The 24134-nt window shown below is 42.2% G+C and overlaps 1 protein-coding gene across 8 annotated transcripts in view; it reads left to right on the top strand.

Moving 5' to 3' along the window:
- Positions 1-24134, top strand: part of STARD13 (StAR related lipid transfer domain containing 13) — a 488843-nt gene that overhangs the window by 451645 nt on the left and 13064 nt on the right. For 6 of the 8 annotated variants that reach the window (XM_046664327.1, XM_046664326.1, XM_046664323.1 and 3 more), the window contains 5 exons: positions 1827-1890; positions 12158-13557; positions 14711-14884; positions 15980-16196; positions 23935-24133. In XM_046664327.1, coding sequence (XP_046520283.1) covers positions 1827-1890; positions 12158-13557; positions 14711-14884; positions 15980-16196; positions 23935-24133 — 2054 coding nt within the window. The remainder of the gene's footprint in view (positions 1-1826; positions 1891-12157; positions 13558-14710; positions 14885-15979; positions 16197-23934; position 24134) is intronic. The other 2 variants (XM_046664330.1, XM_046664324.1) reach the window with 1 other exon arrangement.

Consider the following 24134-nt stretch of genomic DNA (forward strand, 5'->3'; position numbering starts at 1 on the left):
GCAAATAAACAAGATGTTATTGATTCTTAGGATAATGAAAAGTTGAAAATAAAAGAAAAAGTAATCAGAGTATGATATACGTGTGAATAGTATTTACATAGGTACAATAAACACTGAATATTGATTTATCAAAAAATTATGAAATTATGACATAGCTATAGTTATAGTGAAGGGTGGGAATAAGTAGTAAAAAAAATAAATCTTCATCTTTCATAGAACAAAGTCAATAGACAGTGACTTAAACTGAGAAATCCAGAAGAAACAGCATAAGCATGTTGTTAGAGGTGACACCAAAAGAAACAGTTCAAAGAGTTGCTTGCAAAGAGCAGTAAATGGAAAAGGACATGAGGGGTCATTTTTGACTCTTTAAACTGTGTGCATTCAATAACCATGATTTTAAAAAGTAATCAAATAAAACAAAATAGTAAAGGTATGTGCAAAGAGAATTTCATGAAACCAGATTGTAGTTGGTTGAAGAGCAAATGAAAATTGAGGGTCTTCTCAGCAAACTGAGAAGTAGAGGAAGGGAATGTTGAGGGAGGGAGTATAGTTGCTTGAAGAGAGATTGGAAGGAAAATTGCTAGGTTGCTTGATTATGGTTATTTAGGTAGCTAAATAATTGGTTAGTCAATTTGTTCAAGACAGGGATGAGCTTAAAGAGAAGAAAGTAGTTGAGAGAATTTGCTGCGGTAAGAGAGAATAAAGGAGTGTCGAAGTCCCAGATGAAGTAGTGGACGCTGAAATCAGAAACAAGGTTAAAGGGTGAGCTATGAAAAAGAATAGGAACATGTTGTTTTTCGATGATGTTGATGGAAAGGATTATGAAAAGAATTCATGTCTAATAGCTTACATTAAGCTATATTTTCTCATTGGCATTGGTGGCGAATTCATCTGTTGATGACTGGGATCTTTTTCATGATCTGATTTTGGGAGCCAACTAGAGAAATAAATGAAAGGAATGCTGAGTAGCAATTTGGGGAGCCCGGCTGAGGATGAAAATCAAAATGTATTTATTAGTCAGCATGGGCTGCCCTAACAAAACACCACAGATTGAGTGTCTGAAATGACAGGCATTTATTTTCTCACAGTTCTGGAGGCTGGAAATTCCAAGACTAAGGTGCATATAGGGTTTGGTTACTGGTAAGAACTGTCTTCCTGGCTTGCAGACAGCCACCTTCTCACTGTGTCCTCACGTGACTGAGAAAGAGAGAGCTCTCTGGTGTCTCTTCTTATAAGGATACCAACTCTATTGGATCAGGGTTCCACTCTATGACTTCATTTAACCTTAATTATTTCTTACTCCAAATACAGTCACATTTGGGAGTTAGGGCTTCAACACATGTATCTTGAGGAGACACAATCAGTCCATAGCATGGATAGTTCAGCACTGTAATGTGAGTTATTTTTCCATTTATACCCAGTAGCCCAAGAGCAGGAGAGAAGACAAATGGTCAAATTCACCCAAATTTGGGGACTAGCACGATAGAAGATCAAGGTGGCAAATGAATTGAATTGGTGAAAGTATGGCTAAAATGATTGACCATGGGTTTCCAGGAATGGTGGAAAGAGCCAGGACAGGGCCAGGTCTAGATTAGGGGCAGGCATGGGTAGGCTTCACGGCAGAGCCCTGTCAGGTCTGGAGCCTGGAGAACCGATGGGAACTCTTCTACTGTGTTCCTTCTGTGGGTGCAGTACTTTCCTGGGATGTAACTGGTGGTTTCTGCACTGTCAACTTCACTGGCAATATTTGAAAATTATCAAACTGGACAAAAAAAATATTTAGGTTCATTATTGGTAGCAATCATCACATTTTTCTTTCTTTTTAGACGACTAAATACGTTGAACAAGTGTGCCTCGATGAAACTTGATGTGAACTTCCAAAGGAAAAAGGTAGGTGTCTACACCTTACTAAGACCATGGCTATCCCAACAGAGGAAGCTTGCATTCACAGATTAAAAACTACGTGAACCTAAACAAAATTCTGAAATGCCCAGACATCTATCTTTGTTCTCCAAATGTCCCATCTTATCGTAACCATCATAAATAAGTCCATCATAAACCCAGGCTGATGTCTGTTTGTTCCACTGTTTCATTGTGCTTTAGTTTTTATCAGAGGGTTTGCATAAAGTTGTAAAATGGCTTAATTCTTTGTGGTACTTTTTCAGAAGTTTGTTTCGTTGTAAATATCCATTTCATATTAGACTCAAGTACTCCACAGTGATTAGTAGATTAAGAGAATGCAGAAAAGAATCTATGGGTCTCTGCCAAGTATCTTCTGCTTCATTCTTTCCAATAGCATTTCATTTCCAGATGCATTCATTCTCAGGCGGGTTCATTTCATAACGGCTGAGGGGTCAGGGAGAGTGTAACAACAAGAGGCTGCATCTTTCACCATTCTTCCACTGCTCTTTTCTCTAGTCACAAAGAATTCCGTTCGGTTGTAAGAGTCACCGCGCTGGCTCCCCCCTTCTAGGAATTTGCATGTGTGCTTCCCACCATGAGAATAAGACTGGAGATCTCAGTTTTGGAATAAAGCTGTACTTTATTGAGCACTTACTGTTTTCCAGGAGCTATGTTATGAAGTTACCATTCATGTTCTCATTTAATCCATTGAGGTAGGAACTCTCTCTTTTCCAGATAAGGAAAGTAAAACTTGAACAGATGAAGTCATTTACCCACAATCTTTCAGCTAATGGCAGAGCAGGGTTTCTACCGCAGGCGTGTCTCACTCGGGAACCGAGGCTCCTAACCACTGTGTTGAAAGGCCTCTCTTTCTCACTGAATTAATCCTTTTAGGAAGTTCAGAATTAAGATCATTAACTACATTTTTCATTTCACATCTCCAATATGTAACAAGTCAAGCCTCAGTATATTTTGAAGAAGCAGAGAAAACATCTTTGAGTTAAAAGAAAGTATTCTTTATTCTGGTCTACACAGAGAAATCATTAAATCCAATGGATTTTAAGTCACTCCTGAGTAACCTAATCTTTAAAAATAACTTTAACCTGAGTTTCTGCTCTAAAATAGCACCCCCCCAAAAAAGCAAATGAATTTTGGTTGACCTCACCCTCAAAACAATTTGGAGTTTGAGTTAGGAACCAAAGATTTAAGCTTAGGAGGTGAAACGGTGAAAAACAATATCCAGAGAAATATTAAAACATAAGCAATTTGTCCAAGCCAAAGACAAATTAAAAATGTGGGAATAAACGCCCCAACAGCTGTCTGGCTGAATAGACCCCTTGAGAAGCATACATACTATTTGAGGCATGAGGGTCAGATGTTGTTTTGCTTGTAACACATGGTTCTTATTAAACTGAACACAGCCACGCCTGTGTGTCTAAAGTGTGGTTGGTCTATACGGCTGCTCATACAGATCTTTAGCTGCAGCGTATTACCAAAGAAAATGCCCAAAACTAATGACATGATTTGTTTTCAATCAAGTGGGATGATTGGACTCTTACCTTATCACCAGCTTTTCAAAACCCATATGTGGGATAGATGCGAACCACATTTGTTAGGCTATTTATGTGTTACCTTCACCAAAGCGCCTCTGTAAATTGGTCGCTTCAGTATTCTGACATTCTTAATTTAGTTCTTCTGGTGAATATAGCAGAACACACCCTCACAGCCCCTACTTTGCTATAGGCCTCACAATGCATGCGCTGGAGTGAAATATTGCTTTTCACGTTGTAAATTGGGGAGTCATGTCCTCAATTTTCAGATAAATAATTCCAACATGTGGTCTCCACCCACTTGTGAATCTCAATAATGACCTACATCTGGGGGCTGTGGTCTAAGCAACGATGCAGGAGACCCGGGTGGTGGCACGCATTCCCATGATCTGCCCCTTACACAAGTCATAAGCTAGTCCTTTATTTTACTGCAAAAAAAAATAAACACAGGCTAGGAATAGGCCAAATGATCAAAAATAGAAAGTGAAACTTGAGAACTGAGCACCACAGGAAGCTTCAACCAACTTTGAAATTAGTTTATTTGGAAGAAAAATAAGACAGCAGCATTTCTTCTAGGTATGTCCCCATTTTAAGCAATCCAAGAAATAGAGATAAAATGCACTTCCCTAATCTGGATTGGCTCAGACATGTAATTCTGCAGAATGTCATCCCCAAATGGCATAACTGTCCAGGGTCACAATCATTCTGCTCCCTTCAGAGCTGCAGGGCCTTTGAAGGGCTATGCTTGCTTGCTTAGCAGTCTGTGTGGTCGGCGAACACTCACACAGTGCATACTCCATGCCAGGCACTATTCCTCTTCATTAACTCCATGTCACAGATGCAGAAATTGAAGGGCAGAGAAGCTAAGTAACTTGCCCAATGCCACACAGAAATAACAGAGGCAGGATTTGAACCCAGCTATTCTGGCATCATCCGCCCCTTCTTGCCTTTCAAAGATATTCAGAAATGTATTGGTGTCTAAGTGAGCTTCTGGCCCTTGACCTGAGACCTGGAAGTGTTTCCTCAGCGATACATACAGTTACATATTTTTCTTGTTGTTTTTAGAAGAGGCATATTTCTTGCCATCTGTACTACAGTCCACAATGAATGTCTTCCTGGAATTTTATCTCTGCATCTCTCGCCATGATTGAATCATGAACCTCATTGCCCTGCTTTGCATTTGGTTCTCATTTGATTTTGTTTAATTCTGAAGAGTTTGGTGGGCTGACCCAAGAAGGAAAAAAAGTCCACAAATGGACGAGGATGGTGAAACCTCATTCACACTTAGTTAGGCGTGTACTTTCTTGTACATCAAATACCACTTGTAAAGCCCTTGGAGAAACGAAATCACATCTGCTCTCCCACAAGATAGTACCTTACCATTTTTCAAAAGAGAAAAGTGGTCCCTTAAAGATTCAAGATTACCTGCCCTGTCTCTGTGAGAATCAGGTGGAAAAGGGTGTTCTCAATCTTGGCCACACGTCTCACTGAAAGACTTCCTAAAACCCAACCAAGGGGCATTTCCTGAGAGCCTGATGACACCAGGAGTTCCCCAGCCCCTGGCTTCAGGCTCCTCCCACTGCAACACTGCAAGTGGCACATCCCTGCCTCGGAACAGCAGACTCAGCCGCTCAGCTCCAGTTAACTGTAACGGAAGATACACTTCTAAATTTCTATGTAACTACGGATTAGCTGCCTCTTGCAGCTGTGGATTCGTGTGGGCTCCTGTTTCCAGTGTAAAGATATAGTCAAATTCCATTTTAAAAAAAAAAACATAAACCTTTCCTTTTGCAGTGTCTGGTTCACATTTGTCTCTGAGGCATATATAATTTCAGCTAAGAATGTTCTCATTTTTAGAAAAAGCCAAACATCAGAGAGTCATCTAATTTAAAATCTTCAAGGCACATGCAAAGCTACTTGTTCTCAGCAGCGTTTCTTCTGCATCATTACCTACAAAATTCACGCTTGCTTCATGGCGACATTGAAATCCCCTAATTATGGTTAGTGTTTATGTGATACAACTCCTATTCAAAGTTAAAGTCAGAGACTGAAGACTCCAATAAGGCTATCTATTAAATGAGGAAAGAGAAGGACATGTCCGCACACAGGACTCTTACCTAAGAAGAGTTCCCAAGAGAGAAAGAGTGGCTTCAAAAGGAGGTTGTGGTTAATGTTGTCGTTTAAACAGAGCTCTCTGAAATCATGACCAAAGCTGGAAAGCAGCACAGAAACCATGACTAATTGCCACTTGTGGCCAGTGCCCCCTGGCCTGGATTCATCTGCGTTTCAGAGGAGCCGCAGCTGTTGTCAAGGGGCCTGGTCTCCACCCCCGACTGCCTTTCACACCCCCGCATCTCCCACCAAATAAGACATCTCCTGACAGCTCCAGACAGCAGAGTGGAGTGAGAGAAAAATTCCATTTCATTCCAGCATTCACTTGGCCTGAGAGTATTAGTCTCGAATTGAAGATAATTACATGTGAATGTCCTAGAACCATAGGATCTTCCAGTTGGAAGGGATCTTCAATCATCTTTCCATCCACTTCCATCCACTATAGGATTTACTTCTGAGAACATCCCTTACAATTCACCCAGCCTCTGCTTGTAAGCATCTAGACCTAGACGTGATGAGTTCATTATATGGCAAGGCAATTTATTTATTCTGATTACTAGAAGTCTTCCATATAATAAACTAAAAGCTGACTCAATGTAACTTGGCTATCTGATTCCGGCTCTTTTCTCTGGAGAAGCACGGAATATGGATTTCCCCTTTCACACAGCGACCTTTAGACCCAGGTTGGCAAAATACTGCTCCAGGTTTTGTAAAGAAAGTTGTATTGGAACAAAGACACACCCGTTCTTTTGGCTACAGCAGCAGAGTTGAATAGTTATGACAGAGACCGTATGGCCCGAAACTTAAAATATTTATTATCTGACCCTTGACAGAAAGTTTTCTGACCTCTGTTCAATCTAGAACAAAGTTTCTCAAACTGTCTGTGGTGATTTTTTTGTTTGTTTTCTTTTTAATTTCCAGTCTGCCACTGACCAACATACTTTTGTAGCATTCATTACAGATGAATTATTAGAAATATGAAATGAAAAAAGGTTATAGAAAATACAAGCCTAAACGCTTTATTATTAGACTCAACAGACACAAAATTGCATCCCAATAAATATAATCAGAACAAATATAACAGGAAATAGAAAAGAATGACAACAATTTTTCACTTTTTTTATTGAAAGTGTGCATATAGGCAATTAATATGGAGAATCATGATTTCACTCGTAACTTTTTTGTTTTTTGGCTGTCAGAACTAAACAAGAGGTTTACTTTGAAATAGCAATTCCCCATATTATATGCCTATATGCACACTTTGATCAAACGCTATGACGATGAGTATTCATAACAGTGAGTTTCTTGTTTGTTATTTAATTTAGATTGTATTGACAACACCACTACTCACAGGGAAGAATGTACATCTAAATTGTTTCTTTGTTTTGATACTGGTCAACATAAAGAAACTAGTCTCACAGAGTTTGTTGACTGGAATCAAAGAAGAGGTTTTAAATTTTTTAAAGCTTAGGGTTGTCTTTCTTACCTTTTATTCAAAATAAAGTAAGGGATGCTGTATTTTCAAAATTCGCCTTCAATCTTTCATCACTAGCCAATTCTTACAGTGCTGTTTCTGTGAAACAATGGATCCTATACATGGTACACTTTGGGTTATGATAAATAAAGTAATCTTGAAGTGTCACATGTTGTAACATGGACCTGCTGCACACAACACCCAAGCTGGTCCGAACCCTGTTCAGTAAGACAAGTCCACTGATCATGAACTCAGATAGCACAGCCTTGCCAAATGGTGACAAGTAGTCTTAATGCTTACTCTCCATGTCTATACTTATCTCATTGAAGGCTGGTAAGTTTGGGGACTGGCAGCCCCTTCACCACACGTTGAGTGGCACTTCTCTAGAGTTCTTCATTGCTGAACCAAACTATTATTCTTTCAATCATCCTTTACGGGAGGTTGTGGTTTCTAGATCCTTGGTCATCCTGATTACTCTTCTCTAGAAATTCACGCCTTTGTGCATGACCCTTAAAACGTGGCACATAGAAAGTCTGCTGTTCCTGCTATATGTGACCACCACAGAACACAGTGGGGCTACAACCTTCTGAGTGTTGAGATCCATGCTTCAGGTTATGCATCCCAAAGTTGGTGTCTTACTTTGGTAGCCACTTTACGTGGCTAACTCACATTGAGCTTAAATCTGCCACAACTCTCAAGGGTATTAATAGGAACTACTGTTAAACCAAATCTATTCCATCCTGCACATCCTATGGTTGATTTTTGAAGTTAGGGTCATTATATTTTAGTTCATGAAATTTCATCTTATTAACAGTCTATCCTTCAATTCTGTTAAGATCTTTACACATCTCAATATTGCTATTCTTTAGTGACAATATTTAGTTTCGTCTTGCACTTTAAGTTTTATATGGCGTTTTCACATATGATCTCATTTGATTCTGTTGACAAACCGCACTAGACGTGTAGTGTTACCATTTCCATTTTACAGCTGAGAAAATTGACTCTCAAAAAGGGTGCCTTGCTCGAGATCACTTGGTGAATAACCTTTTGCCATCTTCACATTTTAAAAACATGAGTTCTTCTGGCTCACTCAGGTTATTCTTAAAATGGACAAAACCTTGAGGCATCCTCCAGAGACCTCTCCCTCAGTTGCTTTCAGTTTTTTGATCACACTCCTTGGTGGGGTTGCTCAACCAGTTCCTAACAAAACTCCCTGTAGCATGCAGCACAGTTAGGCATCTTGGCCATGACAATATCATGAGAGCGTCTTGTCAGTTCCCTAGCTGAAATCCAGACTCTCTATATCCATAGTATTTCCATGGTTCGCTGAAACATTGGGACAGGAGAATAAAGTTAGTTTGATGTGTCTTTTTCTCATAAACACATATGACTCCTAGAGATTTCCATTTTGCATTTCTAAATAATCACAAACTATTTGTTTTTAGCCTCAGAAAAACTATCAAACAGATGAAAGCTGATCATCTCTTAAGTAACCAGTACACTTCCACAATTATTGGGGAGTCTGCTATGTGCCTGATAGTCTGCTGGGCCCCAAGTGTATAAAAAGTCTTAAACTCTAGCACAGTGAGTTTTTCATACTGTGGATCATAGCCCATTGCTGGGTGGTCAAATGAATTTGGTGGGTCGCCAACAACATTTTTTTTTAAATGAAATAGACTAAACTAGATTATAAAATATCAGAGTACAAACAAGGATAATTATTATAGTATGAATTTTTTTTGCTTTAGTGTAATGTGTATGTGTGCCTTGAGTTGTGATGGAAAATGTATTTCTTATTGTGCGTCACTATCAATAGTTTCAAAGGTCCTACACTAGTGGGGTAAACAGACACAGAACAATATCAATGCCCTTTGGGACATACTATGATAATTATAGGCACAGGGTACTAAAGGAGAATGGGTATTTTTTCTTTTTTTCTTTGTTGTTGTGTTTTTGTTTTTTATTGCCTTGGTTTTTGTTTGTTTGTTTTGGTTCAAACAATCTAAATACTGCAAAATTTTCCTGAACTGTGTGCCCTTTTTTCCAGGGTTTACCACTTTTTCACATGCTTTGGTTGGTTGTAAATACCTTCCTGTTGCCCAAAGCTAGTATAATAAGCTCTTAGAGCCTAGCAGACAGGGGCAGGCTTTCCATTCCCAGCCCACAGTGCCCAGCTTGGCATCTTTTCTTAACCAAAATAAAAGAGCCCTTATCCAACTAGTATGTGGTTTGCTAGCATCAGTAACCAAGTTTGGGCTAGCTTGAGAAAGCTCGTTGGAGCCAACCCTAAATATTGTAGTTTTTATTTTAAAATGTCTATATTTTCTTTAAAAGCATATCCTTCTTTTGCCTTCTCAAAAACTATTTGCTAAAAGGGTTTTTGAGAATGCTTACTATCAACTTCTCCTCATTTCCTGAAATGTGATAGGAAAATCCAGAAAGCTCGACCTTCACCCTGTCACGGTGCCTGATATATAAATGCCCTTCAGATGTAAGATTTTATTGTATCAATCACAGGGAAAGAGAAAGTAGAAAATGCTACAAAGAAAGTATAATTTTGCATCATTATCTGAGTCTTGCCTTTTTTCCACATGTACAACTTTCGTAACTCTTTTGCCAAAGCTTATACAACTTTTTTAAAACTCAAAGCTAATCTCCCACTGTGATCCCAAAGCTATGGAATTCTCTGTTAGCACTATGGTTTTGTACTTTCTTCCACCTTATACTTGAATTTTCAAATTTGTCATTTAGTCCAATCGTAAGAATCTAGATTTTCAAGAAATAAATAAGAATGGGGAGATCCCAATATTTTTTGACTGAGCATCTGATTACTTTTCCTTGAAAACAGAATATATTGCAAAGTTAAGGGGAGTTAAGGTGGATGTTAGGGATGTAAAAAGATAAGCAATCTGGGGCTGGCCCCATAACTGAGTGGTTAGGTTCATGCTCTCCACTTCAGGGGCCCAGGGTGTCACCCGTTCGGATCCTGGGCACGGACATGGCACTGTTCATCAGACCATGCTGAGGCGGCATCCCACATGCTACAACTAGAAGGACCCACAACTAGAATATACAACTATGTACTGGGGGACTTTGGGAAGAAGAAAAAACAATGATTGGCAACAGATGTTAGCTCGAGTGCCAATCTTAAAAAAAAAAGATAAGCGATCTATCTTAGATCAATAGGCAATAGATAAGCAATTGAACAAACATTGGAAAATAATAAACGTATAGCCCTCAATGAGGGACTACTCAATGCATTATTTCATTTAATCCCTCCGGCAAATCTATGAGGCAGAGGCTATTTTTAGTTCGATTTTACAAGTGATAGAAACTTACTTTGGAGAGAGTAAGCCATACATACAATCATGTAAGCTCTTAACTGGTACTAGGAGCACGTGGAACCAGGTCTTAGAACAGGATGCCAAAACAAAATATAATAAACTTGATTCAATTAACAAAAAAATATGGAGGACTTACCATGTCCTTGGGATTGGGGGAGGATATAAATATGAATAAAACACAGGTCCTGCTCCTGATAAGCTTACCTATAACGATTGAGAGTGGGCACGTGTGACATGAGCTGAAGTTGTCATTAAAATAAGTGCTACAATGAAGATCTAATCCAAATGAGGAGGAGCACAGGGGAGAGAGTGGTCACTGCCTTGGAGCAGTCAGGGAAGGTTTCAAAGAGAATGGACATGTGAGCTGAACGCCCAGGAAGGGTCCGGGACCAGGGAAGGACGTTCTCAGCAGCGGAGATCATGTCTACGCTTGTAGGCTCTTAATGCTGAAACAGAGCTGGCTGTTGGGGATGGTGTGGGCCAGGGAGCAGAGTGCAGGGAAATTAGGAGGAATAGTTGAAATGAGGCAAGAAAAGTACACTGCAGTCAGGTTGGAAGGGCTTTGAATGCCGTACTAAAGACTGTTAGGAAGGCCAAGGGAAGCTGAAGGCTTTTAAACTGGGAAATTATATGATCACATTTGGATTACCCTGTGGAGAGCTGTTTAGATGGGGAAGACGCTGGAGACAAGGATTCCAGCCAGGGTTTTACTGTCACAGACCCAGACAGAGGTGTCAAGGGCCTACACAAAGGGAATGGGAGTGAAGATACGAATGAGGGAACAGATTTGAAAATCATTTCGGAGTTCCGTCTTAGTAATATGAAAAGTGAGGAGGAGGAAGGGGCTGATGATTCACTCCATCTTGGAAGAAAATTATTATTTCTCTGCTCTAGGTCAAGGTCTGTACGGGGCCGGAGGGATTTGCAAAGATAAACAAGGCCATCTCTGGCCTCAGGGAGCCCAGATTCTCATCTCTTAGGGGCTGCAAATTCAGGCAGAACCCAGACAGATAAGATAAATGTGGGGGAGGGCAGAGTGTAAGACAGGGCAAAGCAGCGGGGGCCACGGCAGCCTGGAGATGCATGTCCTGCCAAAGGCGTTAGGATTCAGTTGATTAAAAACAAGAAGGCTGGCCAGGGGAGCAGGCTGGATTGGACTCCTCTCAACTAGTGATCTTTAGAATGGCTCTCAAGTTTCTACTTACAGGAATTCAGTAGATAATTTTGCTGTGAACTTATCCAGGGAATATATGATAAGAATCCTATATTTGGGAGACTCAGGTAAGGAGGGTTAGCTTTGAGAGGTCTTGACTTTGAGTTTCAGAAAAGGGAGGCTGGAAATACGGTCCTGGGGCTCAGCGAAGAGGTTTCAGGAAAGAAGTTAAGTGCCTGTTACGGCAGAGTTATGTTTCCATGCGAAAAAGAGAACTGCAGGTGTTTCATATTTAGACTGTCTAGTCAGATGGTAATTACGCCCTCTTTGTAATCAGTCAAGGAAAACTCAAAGAGGAAGGAAGGATTCAGAAACTATGAAAATTGAAAGGAAGACAGCTTGGCAGGTTGAGAAGAGATCCTCTAGCCACTAGGGAGGAACAGGGCGTCCAGGACATGAAAGATGGAGGAAGGACGGAGTAAAGGCGCCCAAGAAACCCAAGAGGGCAGCCTGAAAGGGAGGAAGGAAGGGAAAGGAGGGGGGAGTACCTCCCTCTGCTCACCTAGACGTCCTGGTTCATCCAAGGCCCCCATAAGTGAGCATTGTCCTTGATGTTTTCCAGGCTGACGACTCAGATGAGGAAGATCTGTGTATCAGTAACAAATGGACTTTCCAAAGAACCAGCCGCCGGTGGTCTCGCGTGGACGACCTCCACACGCTGTTTCCCGGAGGAGACAGAAATGGGTCCTCAGGAGACATTAGGATGAGAAACACGACCAGCAGTGAAAGTGTCCTCACAGACCTGAGCGAGCCGGAGGTCTGCTCCATTCACAGCGAGAGCAGCGGCGGCAGCGACGGCCGCGGCCCCCCGGGCAGCCAGAGCGCCGGGCGCGAGGCCTTCGACGGCCCCGGGCACTGCTGCGCAGAAGGGCCCGGCATGCTGGACGCCACGGTGGTCAGCGGCAGCCTCCCGCAGCCCCCTAAGGACGTTCCCAACTACCCTTTCCAGCCAAAGAATGAGAAACCCACCAGGACCAGAGCCAAGTCATTTTTGAAACGCATGGAAACCCTGCGAGGGAAGGGAGCACACGGAAGGCATAAGGGATCGGGGCGGACTGGAGGCTTGGTGATCAGCGGGCCGGTGCTGCAACAGGAGCCAGAGTCTTTTAAGGCCATGCAGTGCATCCAGATCCCAAATGGAGATCTCCAGAACTCGCCCACAGCTGCCTGCAGAAAAGGGCTTCCGTGCCCAGGCAAATGGAGCGGGGAAAGCAGCCAATCGGAAAACAGCAGCAGTGGGGTGAGCACGCCTGGCCTGAAGGAACGGAAGTGCCAGGAGGCCAACAAGCGCGGGGGCATGTACTTAGAAGACCTGGATGTGCTGGCGGGGACAGCACTGCGGGACGCGGGCGACCAAAACCACACACATGAGTTCCATTCCCAAGAGAACTTGGTAGTGCATATTCCCAAGGATCACAAACCAGGAACGTTCCCCAAGGCGCTCTCTATCGAAAGCCTCTCGCCCACAGACAATAGCAATGGGGTTAACTGGAGGACCGGTAGCATCTCCCTGGGCAGACAGCAGGGCCCTGGTGCCAGGGAGCCCAGGCTCATGGCGTCCTGCCACAGAGCAAGTCGAGTCAGTATCTATGACAACGTCCCAGGCTCCCATTTGTACGCCAGCACGGGAGATCTTCTGGACTTGGAGAAAGACGATCTCTTCCCTCACTTAGATGACATTCTGCACCATGTCAATGGGCTCCAAGAGGTAGTGGATGACTGGTCGAAAAACATCTTGCCTGAACTGCAAACACATGATGCCTTGGTTGGGGAACCTGGTTTATGCCCCTTCCCGTCTCCTAACCAGATCACCTTAGATTTCGAAGGCAACTCTGTGTCCGAGGGTCGGACAACACCCAGTGATGTGGAAAGAGATGGGACATCTCTTAATGAATCGGAGGCCACTGGGGTCAGAGAAAGGAGAGATTCTGGTGTAGGGGCCTCTCTGACCAGGCCAAACAGGTTGGTGACATGATTTCGTGAAATGATTTTTAATCCATTTCATAAAAATTATGGTCTATTTATTTGGCAAACATTTATAGAGCATTTAATAAATGCCCGACACTGCTCTAAGTGATACCTGTGGTTAGGAATTATTTGAACAGAAGTGTGTCTTTTGGACGGATATTATGGTGACTGAATCCATGTTAACGCACGTTCATTTCTCTGAGTGTTTACCGGTTATTCAATCTGAGTTTTATTCCAAAAACTTTTTTGAGCTTATGTGCAAAGCACTACACTAGGCACCATGGGAATCACTGATAACATGATTATAACCCTAACCCTAACCTGGTGCCTGTGCACAGGCACTCCCCACGTCCTTGCAATAGTTTAATTAAAACGTCCCCACCTCAAATTTTAAACGTCTTTTTAATCCTATAAGAAATTTCCGAGGTCTAAGATGTGTACTTCATACTTCTATTTTTGGCTTTCAAATGCCAGTTACAAAGTACATCCAAGCTGTTTTACCAAGACCATTTCAGAAGCACCCTAGGAAAACTGCTCTAGAAGGACCTCCCTGGTAGAAACCATAATACCATGTTTGCTGCTGCGTTTCCGGTTGAGGCAGTGATGTCCCTCGGGGCTCAGTGATGTGTCGTCACTTCAGGAGGGCCTCATCTGTGCCTGTCACCTTCAGGCTCCATCTCAACACCCAACAAGAGATGGGACGGCAATGTGAAAATATTCTACTGCTCCCAAACATTTGAGATCTCTCTCTCTGTCTCTGTCTCTGTCTGTCTGTCTTTGTCTGTATGTCTGTCCATCTATTCGTCTGTTTCTGTCTCTTTCTCACATACACACACACACACACACTGTCTCAGCTGCTTTCAACACTTTGGGAACAAATTTAGGAATTAACAAACAAATAACATTTATTATATCACTTATTGAAACCTCCTAATGAAACAGATAATGACTTTTTTCCAGATTTATTAGAGTTTGAAAACAGTTTTTTATGTTTATTCTGTCCATTTGTGTCTTCTATTCCATTTGCTTTGTGATTTCCTTGGCTCAGAAACTATTTTGATTAGCTCCTTAAAAATTAGTAACATCCTGTGTTTTCTGATAACACGTCCACTTTGTGACTGGCTTCCCTGATGGGCTTTCTCTAAAGGCGACTCCGATGGAACAGTTTCCAGCTCTCGCATCAGCCTCAGCCGTCCACAGCGTCGCCCCACATCAGCAACCAGACGGCCGGCCAGCTGAACCTGCTCCAGCGCTTCTCACTGCTTCGCCTCACGGCCATCATGGAGAAGTACTCCATGTCCAACAAACACGGCTGGACATGGTGCGTAGCGCGTTCACTCGAGGGGGGGATCATTTGTTCTAGAGCTAAGTATGCAATTGCAAAAGCTTCGCTATTTACTTTCTGATTTCTGAAGAATCTCTTCATTGCCTTCACTGCCAATCTCCTGGAAATAATGCCCCAACTTCTGCCTTGTGTCTGCCTCCTGGGCTGCCACAGCTTGGACATGATGTAGCCTCAGGAAGCATTACTTTGTTTGTAGCTCTCTGTCGGTTTCCAGGGAAGGCAGGCAGGCTCCAAGAAGGAAAAAGGACAAGGAAAGGGTGATTAATTGTGAACAGAGGAATTAAAAATAAACTTGCCATTAAATAATTCTGGCAGTTTGCAGAGAAACATCTGTCACTTGTACCTTGTGGCCCAATGCAGTGCCCAACACGTAGAGCATTGATTCTTTCAAAGAGCATTTAATTCTTCAAGTACATTTCTGCTTTTATTTCATTGGCAAATAAAAACAAGAATAGGCAGTAAACCTTTGTAATGAGGAATTGACAAAAGCATACATTGGAACTTGAGTGTGGACCTACTTTAGATGATGCAGTGGATTGGAAAAAATATAAAATGTGTGACTAATTGTCCTACTTTATATATTATGTACATAGAAGAATCGGCAGTGCTTTAGAAAGTTATAAATTGCGTGGTCAAATCAATATATGCTTGTGTATTAAAATTTCCTTTTAAAAGTACGACTGGTTCTAGAAAAGTGAGGACATAGTCAAGACATGTGTTTTGTCTTCTCTCTCCTCCTTTCTCTCTCAACCCCGACTAAATTTCTTCTTTTTGTTGTAGTTTTAAAGGTTTTTTGTTTTGTCTTGTTGGAGACTTTTAAGTGTTTGTCATTTGAGAGGTGTGTCAGTCACCATTAAATTGGAAAGTCGAACACTTGACTTGAAAACAGAGCCATAAATCCATTCTGCTAATGTGAATCATGCTGTTTAATAGTTAGAGGTCTAACATGGGCACGGGGCAGGCATAGCACTTCCAAGTAATGGGATGAATTCAGAGAGAAATGTTGAATTTCCCCTGTGCCTTTTGGGAATTCCAACAACAGCTTGGCTTCCCTCTTGCTTGCCTTCACAGCCTCTCCCCACAGTGTGCCCCAGGAGGCTTCCATGACCTGGTTTCTGTGAATTCTAGGTCAGTTCCAAAGTTCATGAAGAGGATGAAAGTTCCTGATTACAAAGACAAGACCGTCTTTGGTGTTCCTCTCATAGTTCACGTCCAGAGAACGGGACAGCCTCTGCCTCAGAGTATTCAGCAAGCACTGAGATACCTGCGCAGCAACTGCCTCGATCAGGTAAGGTTGTAAATCTCAAACACGGGCCTGGATTTATGGAATGCCAGACAGAGTCAGATCCGTCCATTGTCAGACAAGACATGCCTCCCCAGAACAATGGCATTGTGATCTTTATATGTCAATATTTAATTTGACCAGGGTGCAGCTTTGTCAAGCTTTTGAGCACGTTTCCTCGTTCACAACTTGAATGACACCCTGGAGTGACTGCAGAAGGTTAATTGCACCTGTGATGTCTAATTTGTGTTCCCTAGAAACTGAGAGTTAAGCTACACTCCATTTCCTTTTCAATTATTGTCCCAATGCCACCATAGATTTCATAGCATTCTTTTATCCCTGTTTTATGATTTTTTTGAAAAAAGAATTAGGTTTTTATATCTCCCTTTATTAATTTTTTTTAAAGCAGCACCACGATCAGGAAAACTTAAAGACAAAGTTACTTACATCTTTTTAAAATATGCAAGTAAAATATGAAAATAATATCAGCTAAATCAAATATCCCCTCATCTCGTAGAGTTGATTAAAAAGCTCACGCTAAACAAAATATTCAGAGATTATCTCTGTCTCCAGGACTGTTTGGGGTCCACTACATCCAGGGACTATGATTGGGCCCAGCGTGCAACCCCCCCATAACTTACGAGGCCAAGCCTTTGCCCCCCCCAAATTAACACACATTAGTTTCTTAGATATTCTGTCTGAAATAAAAGCCATGTGCCCACTTGATAAATTGCAACCTAGGCAGTGGAGGCATTTTTAGGCACCTATTCTATAATGGCTTTTGTTCATCACACTCTTAATACCATGTGAAGAATCCATGCCAACTTAAGATTACTTGCACTTTTTATTAATATACCCTTGGCCTTAAGCTCGGTGGACAGGAATGAGCTGAGCTACATGAACTCAAACATCCTGGCTCCTGATGCTCGTATCCACCCCTACCCCAGTACTGAGATCACACTTAGAATCAGGATAGCCTCTGGATGGATCAGATGCCAGTTTTTGGTGGAGCAGACTAGGAGTAACTTCTTCATTTGATGCCCTCTTCGATTGAACTAAATGCATGATCCCCTTTTCCCTTCCCACTCCTGATTTAGAGACTATACAAATATACATTTTTCCGTATTCAGATGTCATAGTGGAGGGCAGGAGTGTTTGCTGTTATTATTGTGGTAGTGATGGCTATTTTGTTTTGAGAAATGGCCTTGGTAGCTTGCCTGCAGTTTCTCAGGAAGAAGGGCAACAGACCATTTGTCTAGAACTACAGTGCTCATCTTTGGCAGATCCCTCAACATTATTGACTTGTGAATAACATCCCAATAGAGCAAACCAATGAATCTAGTTATTTAACCATTAAATTTTTACTATTTTCTTTTTAATTTTAGAGCTTTTACCAAAGCACACATTAATCAAAAGTAGATGATCTATGGATATTTTACTGAGAAAACTTTTTGGAGAAGTAGCCTCAAGTGAATATTTGGAAATACCCAATCTAATGTCTTTTGCAACCCTAAACTACTGCAACCAGGCCCTTTGGCATAGGACTTGGTGGCCTCAATTGTACTTTTGTTGGTTTGGTAGTACAGACCCAAGATTGTGTTTTGTGGCAGGTAGCCTTTTATTCAGACACATTTTTCCAAGCTTCTCAGTTTTATAAGGGTATATAAGACTCATCCCCTCTCTTGGCTGATTCTCTTAGTCTTTGCCTCTGCCTTTTACCTAGCACAGAAAATATTTTGTTCCAAACATTCTAATGAATAGCCAGCTAATGCTTATCAGCAAAAGCTCTATTAAGAGAAAACAGTGTTCTTTCAAAAACGCCTAAAAGAAATGCAGCCCATCTGTGTCATTAGTTCAATAATAATAACCTTTCTTGAGTGCCCAGCATGTTTCAGGGGTCATACTAAGTGTACTGCGCTCATTACCTCATTTAATCCCACATCCACCCAGGGAGTGTTATCCCCCAGTTGGCAATGGTGGAGCCAACACTTACTTGAAAATCTGTCTGACTCCAGATCCAAGTTTTTAATCACTGCACTCTACCATCACCTGTTAGAACTGTTTGTCCCCAGTGGACTCTGGGGTGATGCCATCTCCAGCATTGGGGGACACATTGAGAAGTGGCCCTAAATAACTCATTGATGCATTCGCTGTCAGGGTTTTGTTGATGATGTTGATCATTACATCACGTAATGTCCTTTCTGTGAGAATGAAAGAATTTTTCTCTGGCCCCAGCACCTGAAAGCATTGTGTCGCTTTTGGACAACTGGTCTGTTTTTTATATTAAGTATACCAGACTCATTCAACTGGATATGTTTTCCTCTATATATTGGCTGCTAGAAATATTGGAGCCAGGAGTAAATATATGTAATTTTTAGGCATGAATTTTGTGTATCAACATCATTCCTGGTTTCAGCTACTCTTTTCTATCTTTATTTTCCTTTTGCTCTAATTTTCTCATCTACTGTCTTTAATTGTATTTTATAGATTGTAGTAGGTCACCTTGAATTTTTTCTTGAACAAGACTGAGTATAAATAAGTGAATTGTAATACCACTACTCTGCCTACCACACAGTCTTTAGTGTAGGATGCAAACCAATCATGCCTCTTATAGATTCCGAATAACGTGTAGCACCAATATCACTACTGTCATTGGGTCCAGTCTCCTGTTTGAAGCAGAAGTCCTATGAATAGAGAGAAGGATAGTGGGCACCAAAATCTCCTCCATCCCTGCTCGCAGGCTTATTTCCAGTCTCCATATCAAGCCTATAACTATTTTTTAAGTCTGGAAGAATACCACCCTGAAAAATAGTATGCTGGCAAAGTGTTGTAGGAAAAAGACTCATCTCATGGACATAAATACTGATTCTGAATGTAACCAAAATGAACAAGGCAACCTACCTCTTAACTGTTAAGTCAAGAGTAAGAATCTGTAAGGTGGCAAAGGGACTTTCACCATAGCCAGTTACCACCTTATGCAGCACTCAGCACCGCAGGGTTTCCCGCCTTGTGTGTCCCTCCCTTTTGTCATCACAGGGTGTGGAAAGCACACCAAGGCCACCCCTCTGGTCCCTGTGAAGAAGGAAGGTGATAATAGGAAGGGACAAGGGAGAACTAGAGAAACATAATGAGGCATCAAAGAAAACCGGGCTGAAAAGGAAGACTTTCCTAGAGATTCAAGAGGGAACACAAGCAAATAAAAGAGAATGACTCAGAAAAGAAAGAGGGGACTGGAGTAACAAGGAAGGGGCCAACCTAACACTAGACAAATGTTCTTTCTTGACCAACACCACCTCCTTTGAATTGAAAAGATTCAGGTCTGCACAGGGTCTTGAGATCTCAGTCCCAGGGTCACAGAAGACCAGAAGGTCTCCGAACATCCTTCCTCGAAACCACACTTGTCTGGCTGCTCTGCTGCCTCCCTTCGTAGTCCCTTTGACCTCCCATCCAAGACTGTCCCAAGGCTTTGCCCTTGATCTCAGAGAGGGGGCTTCCTGCAGTGAGCCGGGCCCCTGCCCCTCATGCTCAGCATTCATCTCAAACAGAAGCCTTCATCACGAATGGTTGAAAACAGCCCCACAGAGCCCTGAAACATTGCCAACATTTCGCCTCCTACGCTCCCCAGTGCAGAACAGTTTATATATGATGAAACACAGTGTATCCATTTTCACCCTTACGGCTGGCTGTGGATGAAATAGGGAAGTTTAGCCTTCAATTGTGAACCATTTGTATTCAGACAAAGCAGTGTGTGAGAGGAGCCCTGCTTTGTTGGCTGAGCTTTTATTTCTGCCCTAAATCAACTGTGCACAGAAGGATAAGTTATACCAGCTCATGATGACTATGAAGTCACTGCAGTGAGAGGCTAACCCTGCCGTGCTCGAAATAAGAACCCGCTGTACACTGTTCTTAGGAACCTTTCTCATTCTGCATAAAACCAACCTTTCTTCATTAGCTGAGCACATTTCTAAAGAAGAGGAAATGGAAGTCCTGATAAACATCATTAAGTACCGAAAGGATTAGCATAAACAGGATGCCAAGTAGGAGATTTAATATTATTTAGATGAAATTTGAATTCTAATGCAGCTCTCATGCCCAACCTCTCCTTCTAATGGAGGAGTAAGTTTTAAAAGCCCAATTATGCTGCAAAGACACTTCATACTCAGTACAAGTGTCCTCTGCCCGCCGCCTGTTCATCACTTTCCCCGTTGCCAGCCTCAGACAAGATGAGCAATGCTCTGGAGCCTCTCTTTTTAAATTATACCTTGAGTCCTAGCTTTTTCATAGCCGGGTTTTTAGGTGGAAGACAAAAGAGAGAGGAAAGTAAAACTAGACCAAAGGAACACTCATCAATCATCCTTTTACCTTTAAGATGAGAGATCATATGCAAGAGAGATGCTTATAAAATGAATTTTGCATGGCTGACCACATTCTTCCCTTTTTAGAGAGGGTGTTTGAGCTGTGCTTTCAAAGTACATAAGAACAGCGCCTGTTATGTAATTTGTGGGGCCTCCTGCAAAGTGAAAATGCAAGATGTCTTGTTTCTAAATTATTAAGAATTTCAAAACAGTGACTACAGAGCATTAAACTAAGTGTGGGTCCCTTGTGACTACCCAGGTCGCCCACTAACCAGTGAGAGACACAGAAGCAAATGGAAGACATTTTGTGCTCCCTGGGTCTTTCTCATAATGAGGCTGAGGGATCTGGGGCAGCCTCCCGTCAGCTATGATGACAACGGTGCCCTTAGAAGCAACAGATTTTTAAAATGGTTTCTTCTGTTCTCCATTTTTAACTTGGAAAAAAATTTTAGCCCAAAATGCAGATTTTATCACTGCTTTGAGACCTTTTTGAAGAAGAAATGATTGGCAGTCGCTCCTGCCACCACCCATGATTGTTCTATGCAAATCAGTAGGAGAAGCTCTTCTCTCTGGTCTCAGGACCTCTACTCTGTTAGAAGAAGCTTCTACTTACGGTGCCCAGGGAGTTTTCCACTGCAGGTAACAGAAGCCCCATCCGAAAATGGCTTAAACAATAGGAAATTCATGTGCTCACGTGACAAGAAGTCAGGCGGTCCAAGGTCAGTTCTTTTATCAGCACCATGACATTTTTGAAGACTGGGGTTCTTGCCATCTTTCCCTTCTGCCATCTTCAGCTGCTCCATCTGGAATCCAGTCTGATTTCAAAACACCTTTTCTTTATTAGGTTTAGGAAAGAAATTTCCTTCTGTGCTTCCAAAAAAAAATCCACAGAACCCACAGAAATTTCCCACGTCCCTTGGAAGATAAAGGTGGGATGGGAAGGTTATTGTCAGAATTTGAGGCAGAACAAATAAATACCTGACAACCCTCTGGATATCCTGTGAGATCTAAGTCAGAACAAGCAGCTCAGAGCCCGCAGCTGGAGAGCTCCAGACATGCCTAAAATAATTAAAATAACAATATTTGCTGAAACTAGAAAGAAACTTGGAAATCGAACAGTACAAAGAAAACAGCTCTGGGATGTGTGTGTATATGCACATCAAGCGCACCCAGAAACGACGCACGCAAGACACGGTGGACAGACGAGGAGCCACCCTTTGCAGTATACACACAAACACTTGTCTGCTCTATTCTTTTTACAGATCTCGATCAATATTTCTCTGCTATTAAGAAAATAATAACAGTAATTCTCAAACAGCATAATACCACCTCACAGGAGGATAAATGTTTAAAATTCACCTTCGAGGCACTTGGATTCTGAGGACTCCTGTGCAGCACAGCTGTGTGGCACAGTTCTGGGCCTCCCTCTAGAATTAGAAGAGTTGAGAGGTAAACAAATGAAGGATGGATCTCACGTCAATAGTCACTCATTTACCATCTTGAATTTTTCTTCTGACAGGACATGCTTTCTTCTTATGCACTTTGATGAAATTTGGAGAAGCTGCCAGAGGAAGATAAATGTTCTTTAGGTTCTTCTTGGAGAGTCATCTAAGTATGGCAAAGTTTTGCATTTTCTCGACATTCCAAGCAAGAATAAAAAGAAAGCAATTAACGTTTTAAGTGGCAATATGTCTGAAAATCCTGATCTGCGGATGCCTTGGAATGCAAAGAAGTATTACTAAGAATTCTGTTTTTATTGCCACAAAAAGTAGCAGTGTATAATTTCCCCTGCGATCCATTCAGCTGACATACACAAAAACCTGAGTATTCTCTAATTGCTTGGAATTCTTCCCTTGCTGTTACTGCAGTTTAGAAGAATTAGGGCTGCTCTCCATTTATAGCCACAGCCAAGAAAGTTCTCCTCAGACACCTGAACTTGGGGCGAGGCCGGCCTGGCACTCAGGGCAGCCAATGGGACGACCTGGCCATTTCTCCAGGTATAGGGAGGAGGAGCGGAGGCTGACTCCGGTGGCCTCTGCTTACCTGAATGACCACTTGGGACTGTTTTACCACCTTGCTTCGTGGAAGTGGGAAAACCCATGAGCCCTTGGGGGGCGAGAAAAGTGGAGACTGAGGGTTGAAGCACCAGTTTTGAGCAACCCAATGCCCTTCAGGCATTTAACAATAGCAGACATGCTAATTCACTATAAGCCAGGGCTCCCAGAGCAGCTCAGCTCTTTTTTGGGGTGAGGCAGGTCCAGAGTGCGGAAAGCCTCAGGAGGGCCTGGAGTGTGACCTGCCAACCTTGCAGGAATCTCCATTCTCACAGGGCCCTGCTCCACCACACTCATTCCTTTTACGGGCGTTTTCTCCTTGGTGCCTATTGCTCCGTTGATTGTCAAGCAGAGGAGGAATCTCAGCCCTAGGGATGAAAAAGCCATGAGAAGTCTTGAAGTCTGAAGAAAAGCCACTCAGGAATGATTCCCACTAGAACCATAGCTTGTGCACGTAATAACTAACCAGGTAGTAAGTGCCAGGCATCGTATGAGAAGCGTACATAGCGAGTGCTGCAAGGATTCCAAAGAATGAAAAGCAAATAAGACCCTGAAATCAAAATACATGCTTATAATTTTATTTTGTTTCATGAGCATAGTCCCTATAAACCTCTCCCTCAAAGGGGCACTGGATATGGTTGCTGATCTGGGATCCATAAAACTGTCCATTGACAGAACTTTCTCAAAACCCCCATTAAAGTGTAAACACTGGAGGGCAGAGAATTTTGTCTGGTCTACTCACTAATGACTTCTAGCGAGTATAAGTACACCTGATATATAGTGGCTATTTAATCACTGCTTGTCGAACAGTCACACAACACTTAACTATGCGGACGCATTCTGAGAAGTACGTCATTAGGGGAGTTTGTCGTTGTGAGAACATCATAGAGTGCACTTACCAACCTAGATGGTATAGCCTACTACACGCCTACACTCTATGGGACTAATCTTATGGGACCACTGCCGTATATGTTGTCCGTCATCAACCACAACTTCATTATGAAGCACAACTGTAATTGAATAGAATAATAACGCTACCATGTTATACCTCACTGGTTACAAAGTGCAGTCGCATATATTTTCTCGTTTAGTCTCCGCAATGGGCTTGTGAGGTGGGGTATTATTCTTATTTTCATTTTATGGTAGAGGAAGTCAGTGTTCAGCTACTGCCTAAGGTCGCTAAACCAGTCATTTCCAATTTACTAGTTTGGATGCAATTGCTGCTCATCCAGCCCTGGTCCCATGCCTTCTCATCACTGCCAAGGTGCTAGCCCTAGGAAGAAAATGTCTGGAGCAAAGGTGGCCTCACTCACACAGCCCTGTGACTTGTTTCAGGTGGGTCTTTTTCGAAAATCAGGTGTGAAATCTCGAATCCAGGCCTTACGCCAAATGAACGAGAACTTCCCTGAGAACGTCAGCTATGAGGACCAATCAGCTTATGACGTGGCAGATATGGTGAAACAGTTCTTCCGGGACCTCCCTGAGCCTCTTTTCACCAACAAGCTCAGCGAGACCTTCCTCCACATCTATCAGTG

Source organism: Equus quagga, chromosome 6, assembly GCF_021613505.1.
Source record: "Equus quagga isolate Etosha38 chromosome 6, UCLA_HA_Equagga_1.0, whole genome shotgun sequence".
In the NCBI taxonomy this organism is placed as follows: domain Eukaryota; kingdom Metazoa; phylum Chordata; class Mammalia; order Perissodactyla; family Equidae; genus Equus; species Equus quagga.